The sequence below is a fragment of the Arvicanthis niloticus genome, chromosome X (genome assembly GCF_011762505.2).
Source record: "Arvicanthis niloticus isolate mArvNil1 chromosome X, mArvNil1.pat.X, whole genome shotgun sequence".
Lineage (NCBI taxonomy): Eukaryota > Metazoa > Chordata > Mammalia > Rodentia > Muridae > Arvicanthis > Arvicanthis niloticus.
The window spans coordinates 25585942-25601632 of NC_047679.1; the positions used below are offsets into that span (position 1 = coordinate 25585942).

The window sequence follows — 15691 nt, forward strand, 5'->3', positions numbered from 1 at the left end:
CCTCCCCATGCCCTGAATAAACTCTATTCTATACTATACTGTCATGTGGCTGGTCCCTCAGGGGGTAGGGATGCCTCAGCATGGGCCTGCTGAGACATCCCCTTCCCCCATGCCTCTCCACACACCCACTGAACATATTCTCTTTCTCTTTTTATAAACACATCACTTCACATCCAACAAATCAGAGTGGTTTCTCCAGCAAATTAGTATGAGTGGACTGCAAAGCCAGAGCCTTGTCCTGCTTAGGAAATAGGAGAGCTAGAAGAACCTAGAGGCAGGGAGGAACTTGAGGACAAGTCAGACTTGAAAACATCATGCAGTGAGGCTAAGGTGGCAGGGACTGGGAGGGTAATCTCAAACACTTTTTTTTCCATTAGTAGAATCACTTGACACGTGATTACAAGTTGAGGATGTGAAGGAGAAGAAGAGCTTAATAGTTCAATGTCAAGCCTGGTGATTTAGGAGAGTGGTTCTGGATCAAGTACATTTGCCAGTGTCTACAGATGGTTTCATTGTTGTTGTTTTGTTTACTTGTTTTGTTGGATGATTGGTTGGTTGGTTTTGGTTTGGCTTGGTTTTTGAGACAAGGTTTCTTGTAGCCCAGGTAGAACCCAAAATACCTAAGAAGTTCTTCAGGAGTTTGAACTCCTGATCCTCTTCCCTCTCTACCTTCTAAGTAATGGAGTCACAAGCAAAGCATGCTCCATCATGCCTCGCACTGAGACACTGTGGATGGAGCTCAGAATCTTGTGAATGCTCAACAAACACTCTGCCAGGAAGATAGACCTTTTCTCCCTAACTCTGTAAAGATGGTTTTGAAATGTTAAAACTAAGGGGTAGGGGGAGTCACATCTGCTGCTAGTATCCATGGACCTGAGGCCAGGGATGCTGACAAATACCACACAGAACACAGAACAGCTCAACAATAAATAATCTTGTGCCAAATCTCAGTGGCAGAGAGAGTAAGAAACTGCAGAGAGGAGACTGGTGGTACAGTAACAAAAATCATCTTGAGGAAGAGTTTGTAGAGCATTTAAATTTACTTTGACATAAGATGAGCACACCAAGAGAACATCCAGACAAACAAACAGGATCAAGAAGAAACTCACAAGTGTTCAAGTTTGTCAAAGGAAGTGTGGTCTAGACGGGGGGGGGGGGGGGTGTGTGTGTAAATATTTCTATAAAGGGTTGAATAATAAATACTTTAAGCATTTCAGGCCATGTTGCTTCTTTCCTAACTGCTCATTTCTCTTACTGTAGCATAAAAAGCCGTGTCAGAAGCAAGGTCACTCTGACCATCCCTGTCTTTGTGTGCGATGTGAGCCAACAGAAAATCTAGGAGTTACCTTGCCTGAAAGTAGGTCATGATACCCTCTTGTCTGACAGGCATGGTAGCCCACGCCTGTGACTCCAGCATATGGGAGGTGGGGTCAAAGGTATCAGGAGTCCAAGGAAAGCCTCAGTGAGGTACTGAGTTGAAGAAGGCAAGCCTGGGATACATGAGACTGTCTCAGAAAAACAAGAACAAAACCAACATCGGGAAAACAATCCTCATTCCAGAAGGATTCTGCCCTGCATCTGTGGGAGAAAAATGCTGAAGAGAAAGGCCAAGAAGAATCTGAACAGGCTATTACACCTTTTGCCTCATCATATTTTAATAGAACTGCTTATTCCTCTTCAAATCTAAGAATTAGAAGAGTTTTCCCTGGATTTTGAGTCTTCATTTCTGAAGGCCCCTGTGTCAGTCACATGAAACTAACTAAAGAGACATGTTACTCTTTGTGATAGCTAATCTTGTCAACATGACACACCTGGGAAGAGGAAGCCTCAGGTAAAGAACTGACTGAATCCGAGAGGCCTGTGGTCATGTCTGTGGGGCATGTTCTTGATCGCTAAGTGACAGCGGAGGCCCAGCACCTGTGAGCAATGTCATCCCTGCCTCCAGGAGGGCTGGTAGGCCTGGGTTGTATAAGAAGCAAAGCTGGATGTAAGCTTAGGAGCAAGCCAGCAAGCAGCTTATCTCCATGGGCTTGATTCAAGATCCTGCCTTAAGTTCTTGCTTAGCTTCCCTTGATGGACTGTAACTTGTAAGATGAAATGAGCCCTTTCTTCCCTCCCTAAGTTAGTTTGGTCAGTGTTTACCTTATTAATGTGTAAGAGTGGACCACATGGTTGGGGGGGGTTAGTTTTATAAGGCAGAGTTACTCTGTGTAGCCCTGACTGTCCTGGAATTCACTCTATAGACGGGGCTGGCCTGGAACTCAGAGATCCACCTGTCTCTGCCTCCCAAGTGCTGGGATTAAAGGTGTGCGCCACCACTGCCTAACAGTGGCCTTGGTTGAGGCAGCCTGAAAGCTGAAGAACTGAAAGTGTAGTGGAGACAAAATGAAACTTGGTGCCATGTGGTGGAGTTGGAATCCTGGAAGAGAAGTCATGGAAGGCCACTGATGACGGTGCAACCCCAGCTGCAGTGGAGACTTCAGATTACTGGAGATTCCAGGACTTTGGAGCAACAGCCAAGGACAGTGGGCAGGTGTAGAATGAAGCCAGCCACATTGTATAACACAAGTGGTGTGCTGCAGGTGGCAGAGCCAGAGGAGTGGGACTACCAAATCCCTGGGATCTCAGAAGATCAAGAATGAGTCCTAGATTGTGGTGGACAGGGAACTTTTTAAAAGACTTCAGTTTTGCTTTTATCTGATTGTACCTGTGCCCTGGTTCTCTCTTCAAATAAGAAAGAATATAATCTGTTTGTTTGTTTGTTTGTTTGTTTTTAATTTCACAAGAACCCACAGTTAAGAAGCTTTGGACTTTTAAAGAGATACTAGACTATTAAAGCATAAAAATTGTTCAAAACTGATATTTCAAAAACTGGAATGCTGTATATTGTGATACCAACCCAAGATCTTAGGACAAGAAAGGAAGTTATGATTTAACAGTAATGGGTTTGAGTGTCACACTGACAAGGGGTAGAGAGTTGTGACAACTAATCTTAGCTGTCAACTTGAAACTCCTGGGAAGAGGAACTGTCAGTTGAAGCCTCGCCTCCATCAAATTAACCTATGGTGGTGTCTGTGGAGTACTGTCTTGACTGCTAATTGATGTTCCAGGGACAGGCTATTGTAAACAGTATCATCCCCAGGGAGGTGGTCCTGGGCTAAATAAGAAAGCTATCTAGAAATGAGCTTAAAGGGCTGGAGAGATGGCTCAGTGGTTAAGAGCACTGACTGCCCTTCCAGAGGGCCTGAGTTCAATTCCCAGCAACTGCATGGTGGCTCACAACCATCTGTAATGGGGTCTGATGCCCTCTTCTGGTGTGTCTGAAGACAGCTACAGTGTACTCATATATAATAAATAAATAAATCTTAAAAAAAAAAAAAAAGAAAGAAATGAGCCTAAAAACAAGCCAATTCACAGCACACCTCTGTGGTTTTACTTCAAGCTCCTGCCTTGGCTTTCCTTGATGATGGATTATATCCTGTAGGATAAAATAAACTCTTTCCTTCCCATGTTGTTTTGGTCATAGTGGTATATCATAACAGAAACGATAACTAGAACATATTTTTCTCTTTCATTTGCTTCTTTTCTTCCAGTGTGGAGGACTGAACCAAGGGCCTCCTACCACCAAGCCAAATCCTCATGCCTTGCTTTTCTCTTATTAATCTTGTATCACAGGAATGTCAGCTGTGACCTTTATGATGAATGAAGAAAAGGTCACACCTTTCCACCCCTACACCAATCTCCAATAAGACTATTTACGGACACAGAAACTCAAATGTCACATAATTACAGAATTATTTTCTCATGTCATAAATATTCTTTTACATTTTTTTATTCATTTGAAAATGTGGAAAAAGTATTAGTTCAATACACACACACACACACACACACACACACACACACACACACACACGAGCAGACTGGAGCTGGAGCTGACCCCTGGGCAAGATAAAAAGCTGAGACAAGCTAGGTCCTTGCAGAGCTGAATGAATGTGAAGACTGCTCACTGCTTTATGTCTTGTCAGTAACAAATGTGTGCTTTTGGGCCTATATTTTCAGGGTCTTCTAGCTTAGCTATAAACAATTTCTGTGCTACTACTTATTTATTTCATGTAGCCGAGACCTGCCTCAAACTCACTACAAGCCCAGGCTTGCCTTTAAATCAAAGCAATCCTCCTGAATCAAAACTTTCCAAGTCCTGGGATTACACATATGAGCCAGCACACCAAGCTCTCTTTCTGTGCTCCTCAACAGGAGTCTAGCCCTTTGTGTTTTGTTTTAATACAGGGTCTCACACAGCCTAGACTGTCCACACCTTGAAATTCTGCTCCTCTGGCCAGGATTACTTTTCAGGACTGTGCCACCATGCCCAGGTTATATTGTGCTAGGGACCAAACCTAGGAATTTGTGCATGGGAGGCAACCATTCGACCAACTGAACTACATCTCCAGCCCCTTGTTCGGTCTTACAAAAAGCCCTAAGTGCAGCAATTAGTGTCCAGAGATTCAATGACTAGGCCAAGGTTGCACTTCAAGTACAAGCAGTAAAAAGAGTCAGGAGAGGATCTGGAACTCTCATGAAATAGACATCCACAATGACCACCAAGAACAAGGGAAGGAGCAAGAAGAGAGCCAGTGGACAAGGAGCTGTGTGCTTTCTGCAGAGTATGTAGCTTAGAGCTGACACAGGATAGAGAGAGGGGAGATGGCAAAGATGCCTACTACTTGTACAGTTGGTAGACTTCAGAAAATGCAGATATCAATGCTAATTCAAAGTAATAGGTCCCAAAGTGATATGCAATGTGTTTTCCATACATTCTGACGTTTTGTATGTGTTTCAAATGATTGAGGAACTGGGGGAGGGAACAATGAACTAGATCCCAAATTAGTCTGTTTTAGACAAAAAGGTGTTAGGTCATCATGGAGCTTTGTAGAAACAAAGAACCCACTTACTTGTCAATTCAATAATTTCCATCCTCTTCCCATCTACATCCTCACCGACAAAACAAAGGTCTTTATTCTCAAATTGGTTGATCAGGTTAGGGTTCACCTGCAAATGTGAGAAATTTAAGTCTTTGAACTTTGAACGAGTCTTTGAACAGCTTATAAAAAGGTCCTGCATCAGTTGGCAGATGTTTCCAGTGCATTTATCCTCTACTTAATTTCTACATTCAACATCCCAAATCTAATTTGAAACTCATGATGAACCTGAGATACAAAGTCTAATTCAAATAACATGAACCTGGAAGATTAATGCTGATAGGACTCAAAACAAAGGACTATGGCATTGTAAATATTCTGAATCAGAACTGTGATACCAGCTACTTACAGACATCCTGTATTTGCTGCTTCCCCAATGTAAGCGCCCTTAACAATCTGTGATGGCTAATCTTTGTCAGTTTGACTAGATTTAGAATCATCTGGGATACACACTTCTGGGCATGTAATGAGGGCATTTCTAAAGAGTTAACTGACTAAGGAGGTAAGATGTACCCTGATGTAGGCAACACGACCCCATGGCTAGAGCTCTGGACTGAATAAAAAGGAAAAAAATTAACTGAATACCAGTATTCCTCCTCCCATCCCTCCACTCCTCTTTCCCTTCTCCCTCCCTCCTTCCTACACCCTGGAAAAATGGTATCAGCTACCTTATACTCCCCCATCCTGACTTCCTTAGAGTGATGGCTTATTTCTCCTTAAACCATGAACCAAAATAAATACTTAAGTTCCTTTTGTCTGTATTCTACAAAGCAACAATAAAGTAACATACACTATCTGTTAGCATTCTGTCTAAACTCCACCTCCACAGTTACCTGGCAATAGCCAGGTAGGCCTGGTCCACTATAAAAGGGGCTGCTTGCCCCCTCCTCACTCTCTTAATCTCTTACCCTCTTGCCTCTCTGTCCCCTCCCCCCTTCCTCTCTCTCCATGTGGTCATGGCCGGACTCTCTCCCTCTCCCCACCCCTGCCTCTACTACCCTACTGGCTCCCCTCCTCATGCCCTCAATAAACTCTATTCTTTACTATACTGGTATATGACTGGTCCCTCATGGTACCTCATGGTCCTTCCCGGCCAACACACCAGTGTTAGTTGTTAGAAGTCCAACCGCAGCAAACAGACCACTCCAGACCACACGGTTCCAAGGGGGAAGAGGTTTATTCAGCAGATAGGGCAAAGGTGGGGAGAAGAAGGTAGAAGGATAAGAGAGAAGTAAAGGCCGGCCATAACCACGTGGAGAGAGAGGAAGTGGGGAGGGGACAGAGAGGCAAGAGGGTAAGAGAGAGAGGGTAAGAGGGTAAGAGATCAAGAGAGAGAGGAGGGGGCAAGCAGCCCCTTTTATAGTGGATCAGGCCTACCTGGCGGTTGCCAGGTAACTGTGGGGAGGAGCATACCTGGCTGTTGCCAGGTAACTGTGGGGGTAGAGTTTAGACAGAATACTAACACTATCCCCAAATTCTTATAATTTTTACATGTGTATCTGTATAGTGTGCATGTATACAAACATGTTTGCATTGTTTTCATATGTATGGGTACACATGGGTATGAGTGCATATGCACGTGTAGGTTCATGCATGTGGAAGCCAGAGGTTGATGTCAGGTGTCTTCTTAGATAGCCTACTGAGATGGGATCTCCTAATGAACCTGGAGTTTGCCAAGGATCCTGTCTTAGCTTTCTGGGTGCTGGGATTATAGGCAAGCCATCACATTTGCCCAGAATTTATGTAGGTGCTGGGATCTAAATTCTAGTCCTCACATTTGTGAGGCAAGCACTTTATCCTCTGAACCATCTCTCCAAGCCCCCAAATCACAAATTTGACTGAGGACTGAAATTGTTCTTTCCTTTAGTCTTGGGGCTCTTATCTGTCCCATTCCAAAAGCTGACTCCAATTAGTCAAGCCAAATACAATAACCCACTTGTGATCATTTAAATAAGACTGGCCTCCATAGGCTCATGTGATTACATCCTAGTTGTTGACTACATCTGGAATGAACTACAATCCAGAAATGGAGCGCACACATGTGATCCACATCTTGAGGCTAGAAGACAATGGCTTTGAATTCTTATCTTGATTTGAGATGACACAGGCTTTTGATCTGGATCTTGAGGTATAGTGGCCATGAAAAGCTTAGGTCCAGGTAAGATGGTACACGTCTTTAATCCCAGGAGACAGAGGCAAGCAAATCTCTGAGTTCAAGGCTAGCCTGGGATAGAGCAAGTTCCACGTAAAGAACAGCTTATGTCCAGGCCTGGTGGTACACACCTTTAATCTGGGCCATATGTTCTGCTGGAGGCCTACATGAGGACAACGGAAGAGGGAAGGCTTTCTTTTTTTGTCTGCTTGCACTTACTTGCCAGCACATCTGTTGGAACCTACTTTAGGACAGAATACTAACACTAGCTCATTCAGAAGACCAGCTGAAACACCTAACCTTGTGGGACTGAGCAACTACTAGATTCTTAGATATTCCATTCACAGCTGCTCACTGTGGGGTTAGCTGGACTGCAGACTGTAAGTCATTCCAATAATTTCCTTTGATATATAGAGACAGTCCGTAAGTTCTGTGACTTTAGAGAACCCTGATTAAGGTAGCTCAGATATTTGAATGCTTAGTTGTTAAAGAGTGGAACTATTTCAGAATGATTAATAGGTGTGGCCTTGTTAGGGAAAGTGTGTGACTGGGGGATGGGCAGGCCAGCAGCTCTCTCAGCCTGTGTATCAGGATGTAGCTTTCAGCTATAGCTCCAGCTCTATGTGTACAATCATGCTCCCTGCTATGATGATGATGGGCTAAAACCTCTTAAAACTGTTAGTGATTCACCAGTAAAATGCTTTGTTCTATAAGAGTTGCCTTGGTCATGCTGTCTCTTCACAGCAATAGAACAGTGATTAAGATACCCATTCTTGCCAGGCGGTGGTGGCACACGCCTTTAATCCTAGCACTTGGGAGACAGAGGCAGGCAGATTTCTGAGTTCAAGACTAGCCTGGTCTACAGAGTGAGTTCCAGGACAGCCAAGGCTACACAGAGAAACCCTGTCTCGAAACAAACAAAAAAACAAAACAAAAAAAAGATACCCATTCTTCTTGGCTGATATTGTGAAAACTCAGGTTGAAGGCCTCCAATGTTCAGCATGGCACTGGTGATGGTATAAATTTGCAGGCTGACAGATAATTAAAGTTGACCCAATTAGGGCTGGGGATGTAACTCAGTTGGTACAGTACTTTCCTATCATGCATCAAAAAAGTTCAGTTCCCAGCACCACATAAAACTTAGCATGGTAGGTAGCACATGCCTGTTATCTTAGCACTGAGGATGTAGAGATTGGAGGATCAGAAATTTAAGGCATTCTCAGGTATGTATGGAGTTTCAAACTAACTTGGGATACATGAGACTGTCTCAAAGGGTTTTTGTGACTGGTAGCACAAGCCTTTAATCTGGGAGTCAGGGGCAAGGAGATCTCTGTGAGTTTAAGGCCTGCCTAGTCTACATAGGCATTCCAGGCCAGCCAGAGATACATAGTGAAATCCTGTCTCAAAAAGCAAAACCAACAGACAAATTAAAAAAAAAAATAGTGATCTAATCAGACTGAAGAAAAATTCCATGCTTCAGTTGCAGCTGACAACCACCTCACAATGATGAAAGAGACCACTCTGGGCAAACCAGACACACAGAAAAGGAAGGCTGAGAGAACCATGGGAACAAGAGTCCTGGTTGTACCATGTTTCGAGTCTACCTGTGATGAGCTAATAATGTCCTTATTGCTCAAATTGGTTTGAATAAACCAATTTTGACAAGAAATTCCTATCTTCAAAGCCAAATATATCATGATTGACTAAGTAACCCCGCCAGGACCATCCTTACACAGCTCCAGATGCCATGTGTGTTGCAATCTCAGCAGTTAACTCCTTTGAGTCATGGAACACTACCTCAAGCTCAATGTGAATTTCAGAAGAGGCTCCTGAAAGCTATAATCCACCATACAAGACCCAGACACCCATTCTAGTGCCAGAAGCATTTGGCTTCTTGTTGGATGCTATCTATCTTTCTTAAAGCTGAGAAACAAGTGGCAGGGGTTAAGGAAAAATGCTGAACTTGTTTTGGGTTGGGGTAGTCTTTCTGCCATGCCTGTCCAGATGCATTCAGGTTCTATGATACTCTGCTATCATCTACTCTTTCATCACAATAGCGCTCTTTGATGATTTTGCCTGCATGTTATCTTCACAGATATTATGAGCTGGGCACTTTTTTCAAAGGGCCCACTCACAATTGCTGGGATTCATTGCACCAGGTATCCACATCCCTCAGTAAGTCAGATGAAAGACCTACCTCATACCGATGTCGGTGTCTTTCTTCTATGTACGGAACATCACCATAAAGCTTCTCTGTGAAGACAGAAGAATAATAGAATTAGCACTGAGTGATAAACCTCAGAAGTACACCCATGGCAAGAATGTAGAGAAAGCCTCTGTGATCTCTAACAGAGGCATAGAAAGGACCAGACTCCAAGAACAATCTAGATTTTCTTGTCTTCTGGTAGAAACTCCTGTAGCAATTCTCCAGTCCCAGCCTACCCAGTACTATGATTGTAAGAACAACCACCATGCCCAGCTCTTTCACATGGTGCTGAGGATCTGAGCTCAGATTCTCATGCTCTCATGGCTAGTACTCTACCCACTGAGCCATCTCCCCAACACCTACGCCCAACTTTTATAGGATGCTAGGGAGTCAAATCCAGGGCTTTGCGTATACAAAAGAAGCACTCTACCAACTGAGCCATGCCCCCAGAGCTACCTGCATATTTTCTTACACTTCTGTCCACATTTCTGCATATCCCACCCTAAAAATACACTCTGACCCTAAAATATGACTTCTGGACAAAGAGTGTAGCTCACTGGTAAAGTGTTTGGGTGGTAGAATGCTAGCCTAGCATGCGCAAGATCCTGAGTTTGGGCTGAGGAGATGGCTCAGCACATGCAAGCGTCTACATCAACAGCCTGACAACCCAAGTTCAGTTCCCAGAACCTATGTGAAAAGCCAAATGTGGTGCACATCTGTAACGCCATCATTCCTACAGCAAGACTGAGGGTGGAAAAAGAGAACCGACTAGAAGCTTTCCAGCCAGCTAGCCTCAAGTACACAGCACAACAGAGGAAACAAGAGAGGCCTGCCTCAACAAGGTCAAAGGCCAGAGTGGACTCAGATGTTCTCTGATATCCATACATGCTCTGTGTCACATATATGCACACACACCACACACGCCATTATATATAAATACACACATGTTATGTATGGCACATCTGTACCTACATACACAAGCATACACACACACATAACCATATATAAACATACACATTATGGCACATATATATAGCTATATATACACAAACATACATGAAAACACACACACACACACACCTCAGAGATTCTAGTACTACCTGAGGTTTCAGATGGGGCTGAAATGAAGATGAAGATTTGACCTCAAAGATGTTCGCTGCTGCTGCTGCTGCTGCTGTTGCTGCTGCGTTACCAGACAACAGATGGAAACTGGTTGAGCATCAGGATGAGAAGAGTGGTGGATTAAATGAGAGCACCTCGTCTCCCTGTGCAAATCAGGCGAAGAGGCACTTAAACAGCCACGTAGCTGCACCACTGCAGCTCAGAGCAGCACCTTCAGCGACACCCAGGGCACAGTTACAAGATGGATGCGCAGTGACCACAGGATCATATGGACAGAGCCAGCTCCGTCTGCAAACTCCACTCAATTAGGTCACAACAGTGGAACACACTAAGAAGACGGTGACTAACTATCCCCACAGCAGCAGCCCTCATGGTCCAGACCCCAGCACACATCCAAGGGACAAAAAGTGCTGCAGTTACTGTCAAACTCTACAGAATCAGGAGCCAGGCTCCACTCAGGAGAACAGAGTGGCTATTGAATTCTCAAAGACATCATGAAGCTGGAATAGAAGCCTCAACTGAGGACGACCGAATTAAAGCCTTGTGACTTCATCTGAGCTTTTGACTTAGAACAAAAAAAATGCCAATTACATGCCTCTGTGTGCATGATGACCATAGTCATGCTTCTATCTGCAATTCTGTCCATGCAGACAGAGTGTGGTAATGAAATGAATAATAGTGAATAGTTCAGATGCCTTACAGAAGTGGGGAGATTTGGGGCAAAAAGCACCCTTAAAAGAGCTCCATCTGAGGTTACTGCCAAAGGGTGGGGCCACTCAGGATCACCTTTGTACTACTGATTCATGAAAACCAAAGACAAATGGGAAACAGCACAGTGATACACAGTTGGAAAGCGTGGAGGCATTATATCAACTCTGTGTGAGCTTCGGAAACTACATGGTTTATGAACTATTATCTAGCTTAAGGCAGACTGTAAGGTGCCTATTTCACAGGTGATAGGAAGTGGGGAGAGGAGGAGAGAGATAGTCTGCAGCCAGACTGAATGGCTTTAAATCCCTCTACACCATTTAAGGGATATGTGCTTTGAGTAAATGATTTAGCCTCAATGCCTCAGTTTTCCCCATATGCAAAATGGGAATTATGATAATCCTTACTTCATAGGGTCATTATGAGGATTAAATAAGTTGAAGTATTAGAACAATAAGGAAATCAAATATATAACTCTTATTGTTATTTCTAGCTAATGAAATAGAGACAGAAAGAATATAGATTGTAAGTTCTATATGGCAGAAAACAAAATAGGGACCTGTCTGATTCTTAAGACCAACACTTAGAGCACAGCAGGTAGTAATAGGTTTGTGCTGAATAAATGAAACATGCATATATAATGTGTATAGTATATGATGAGACATTCCTGGAAAATTTGGTATTGATTTACTTATGTATTGGTAAGGAAGATTAAACCCAGGCCCTTGCACACACTAGGAAAATGCTCTATCAATGACAGCTACGCTGTCAGTCTTATCTTTTTAAAACTGTCTTCATTTTGAGACAAGGTCTCACAAAATTCCCTAGACTGGCCTTAAACTTGCTTCGTAGCCCATGCAGGCTTTGAATTTGTGATTCTCTTGTCTCAGATTCTAGAGTAGCTAGGATTACTGGTCTGAGCCACCACATCCAGCTGTTTGGAATTTTTACTTTATGCATTTAAAAATCTTGCTCGATTGCTTACAAACCTACTAATAAATTCAGAAAAAGCAACCCATGGCTATACTGTTCTAGTTCTGCACTAAGGATCGGCTTGGGGGCTAGAGAGGTGGCTGGGCACTAAGAACACTCATATAACATAAAATTAAATTTTAAAACATTAATACCAGAAAGCATACTCGTAAAGTCTCACTAAGTGAACTGAACAAGGACAACAATGAACATGTCAAACTGAATGGGGAAAAGTCCATGGGCCTCAACCCTATGAAGAACCAAAGACAACTGAGGATGGTTGAGAGTAGGAAGAGCATAGCAATTGCTTGTCTAGTGTCAGTCAGCCCTGAAAACATATGTACAAGTAACATTATATACATTCAACAGGTTATATTTATTATCCTGTCACATAAAATCCACTTGCTTCTCCACTACTTTGTTTCTCCCTGCCTCCATCCCCCCAACAGCCTTAGCATCTTGATCTCCAATAAACTTTTCTTTCTACCCACAGAATGGTCTAGTTCAGTGGCTTTACTGTGTGTTCACTGATACTTGCAAGGCAAGCACTTTACCAAATGAGATATTTCTCAAGCCCTCTAGCCAATATTGAGTAAACACTTGCAAACAAAGACAGTTTCTTCTTCTTCCTCTTCTTTTTCTTCTTCTTCCTCCTCCTCCTCTTCTTCCTCCTCCATCTCCACCTCCACTTCTACTTCTTGTTCAAGACAGAGACAATGGAACCTTATTTCAAGGCTATTCAAAGCAAAGGGGGCTTTAGATTTTTCCTCTATACAATTCAGCCATTCCATATCACACTGGAGGTCCAGAGTTGGCTCAGTGGCTTTCTAAAAAGTGACCTGGATGGCAAAGATTCTCTGTAAAATGGTCATTAGGTCCTAGGGTGTAACAAGAATAACTGAAATACTGCACATAGTGTCTTCATTCCTGACACTGTACCCAGTCAGGTAGCTTATGCCTAGAACCCCAGACCCTTGAAGGTGAAGGCAGGATGGAGAAGTCTGGACAAGCCTGGGCTACATAGTGAAAGGCAGCCTCAAAAACCCAAGGGCTAGGGGTGTACCTAAAAAAGAACACTTGTGTCATACACACAAGGTTCTCTATGTCCAACACCACAAAGAAAGAAAACAAGAGTACAGAATCAGGGCCTGCTTCCAGCTTTCTCCTTTCCTTGCGACTTTTGGACTTTAATGTCATTTCCATTTTTTATGAAACAACTCAGTAATTTTCAATATCTAAACAGCTTCCCTTTCCCTAACTTTACATTTTGACAGTCATGTTTTATGTCAATTTTATGTATCTTTTAAATTCTATTTTATGTGTATGGGTGTTTTGCCTGCATATATAGCAGGCATTTAAGTGCATACCATATGAGTGCCTGGGGCCAAAGGATACCAGAAGAACATATGATCCCCTGGAACTAGAGGTGATTATGAGCCACCTTGTGGGTGCTTGGCAATCTAACCCATGTCCTCTGGGAAAGCAGCCAGTGTTCTTAACCACCCAGCCATGTCTCCAGCTTAGTATGTATAGTTTTCAAGGTTTAACCATCAAAATGTAAATGTCATCCCTGGTTTTATCCCTTCATCACAGTGCTTTGTTCTCTGGATTTTGCTTGTTGGGTGCTGAGGATAAGTCATGCACATGCATGTTAGGCAAGCATTCTACAACTGAGTTATACCCCACCCCAGCCTCTTTATCTAAGAAAGAGAAAGAAGACAGGAGTAGAGGGAAGAAACAGAACCTGTAAGCTACAAAGGTTACTTGTTCCCCTCTCCTCAAACCAGTCTCACCCCTAACCCAACCCTGTGCCAAGGTTCACCAGGGTCTCATATGTGATTGACAAGCATGCTACCAGGGAGCCACACCCCTAGCCCAGCTGATTACAATTCTTTATTGTTGTTGTTTTCTTTTGTTCTCAAGACAGGGTCTTAACTGTAGCCATGGTGATAGGCCTGAAATTTGTCGTGGTTCTTCTGTGTCTGACACCTAAGTGCCAACAGCACAGAAATGCACCACCCAGGATCTATTTGTTACTGTGGGTTTCTTGTTTTCTTGAGAGCAGGTCTCATGCAGCCCAGGCTCAACTCAAACTCACTATGGAGCTGAGACTAATCTTGAAGTCCTGATTTCCTTGCTTCTAATTCCTGACTGCTGAGATCTCAGACATGTATCCCCATGGTTCCTTTGGTTGCTACTGGGGATCACATCCAAGGCCTCATGAATTTCTGGCAAGCACTCAACAAACTGAGCCACCACAGTCCTAGCCTCTGATCACTGATCTTTTGTTTTTTAAATTTATTTCTTGAGACAGACTCTCATTATTTAATTCTGGCTAGCCTAGAACTTGCTATGTAGACAAGGCTGGTCTCAAACTCACAGAGTTCCAACTGCCTCTGTCTGCCAACTGCTGGGATCAAAGGCATGTGCCACCATACCCAGATGATGCCCAGTCTTAACAACAGGTCACAGACTGAAGTTGGGGGCAATCTGTGACAGGATCACCAATGAATACAGTAAGTGGTACCCACTGACTATCCCAACAGCCTCACTAGAGCAATGCCTTCTATATGCTAGACATATAGAATGGACATAGACATATAGATTCCACATGGAATCCAGCTCACTTTCCTAAGAACCCTATGAGGAGGCACTCTTCTTATCCAATGATTCCAAGACAGAAGCTGTAGAGCCACAAGGAAGTTGGTGCCTCCAGTGCTTGAGAACTGAGGCCTAAAGGACTTTTGAAGAACACAGTGAATGTCTCAGAGCCACTACACTAGTCAGGGATTAGGACAGAACCAGTCTGATAAGAAGGACATGACATCTTCCCCTTTTACAAAGAAGGAGGTACTTATGAGCTTCCATATTTACAAGCACACTTCAGCAAAGAGTTTTCCAGCAAACAACAGAAAGAAGCTAGGACTAGAGCCCCACAAATCCCCTCACCTACTTCACAAGGCCAGTGATATGGACCCTGATGGGGGCTGTGGGAAGGGTGACAGCAGTATGCCTCCCTCATGGACCCCACTGTTTTCCTTTTGAACAGGTCTCTGTATAATTACAAAGCACTCTGGTGTAGACTTAAAACTCCTTAGTAAATCACCTCATTAACCCAGACAAGGATTTTTGTAGTTTTGTTTGGTTTTTGTTGGTTTTTAACTTCCTAACAATCTAATCACATTAGAAAGAGGAGGCAGTTCCGCTGTGTCACACTTAGATAGGATAAAATAAAGCAACAGTCATTTTTCTAGCCCCTAAAATTGTGTTCTTCCACATCCCCATTTCTTTCGCTTCTCATTCCACAGGGTCAGGGCCAGGGCCAGGGCCAGGGCCAGGGCCAGGGCCAGGGATTCTACCTCCACTCCAGCACTCACTCAATGTCCTCCTAATTGGCCACCCAGCTCTGTTCTTTCAGGGGAAAACCCACTTCTTTCTCTTACAATAAAGCGGAACCAACCACTCTCGTCAAGCTCCTCTGATTTGGTTGGTTGGTTGGTTGGTTGGTTGGTGTTGGTTTGGTGAGTTTTTTCAAGACAGGGTCTCTCTGTG

At 43.5% G+C, this 15691-nt stretch overlaps 1 protein-coding gene across 7 annotated transcripts in view; it reads right to left on the reverse strand.

Moving 5' to 3' along the window:
* Positions 1 to 15691, reverse strand: part of Ctps2 (CTP synthase 2) — a 118861-nt gene that overhangs the window by 21095 nt on the left and 82075 nt on the right. For all 7 annotated transcript variants that reach the window (XM_034485895.2, XM_034485898.2, XM_034485902.2 and 4 more), the window contains 2 exons: positions 9329 to 9384; positions 4953 to 5049 (listed from right to left, as the gene is read on the reverse strand). In XM_034485895.2, the coding sequence (XP_034341786.1) occupies positions 4953 to 5049; positions 9329 to 9384 (153 nt within the window). The remainder of the gene's footprint in view (positions 1 to 4952; positions 5050 to 9328; positions 9385 to 15691) is intronic.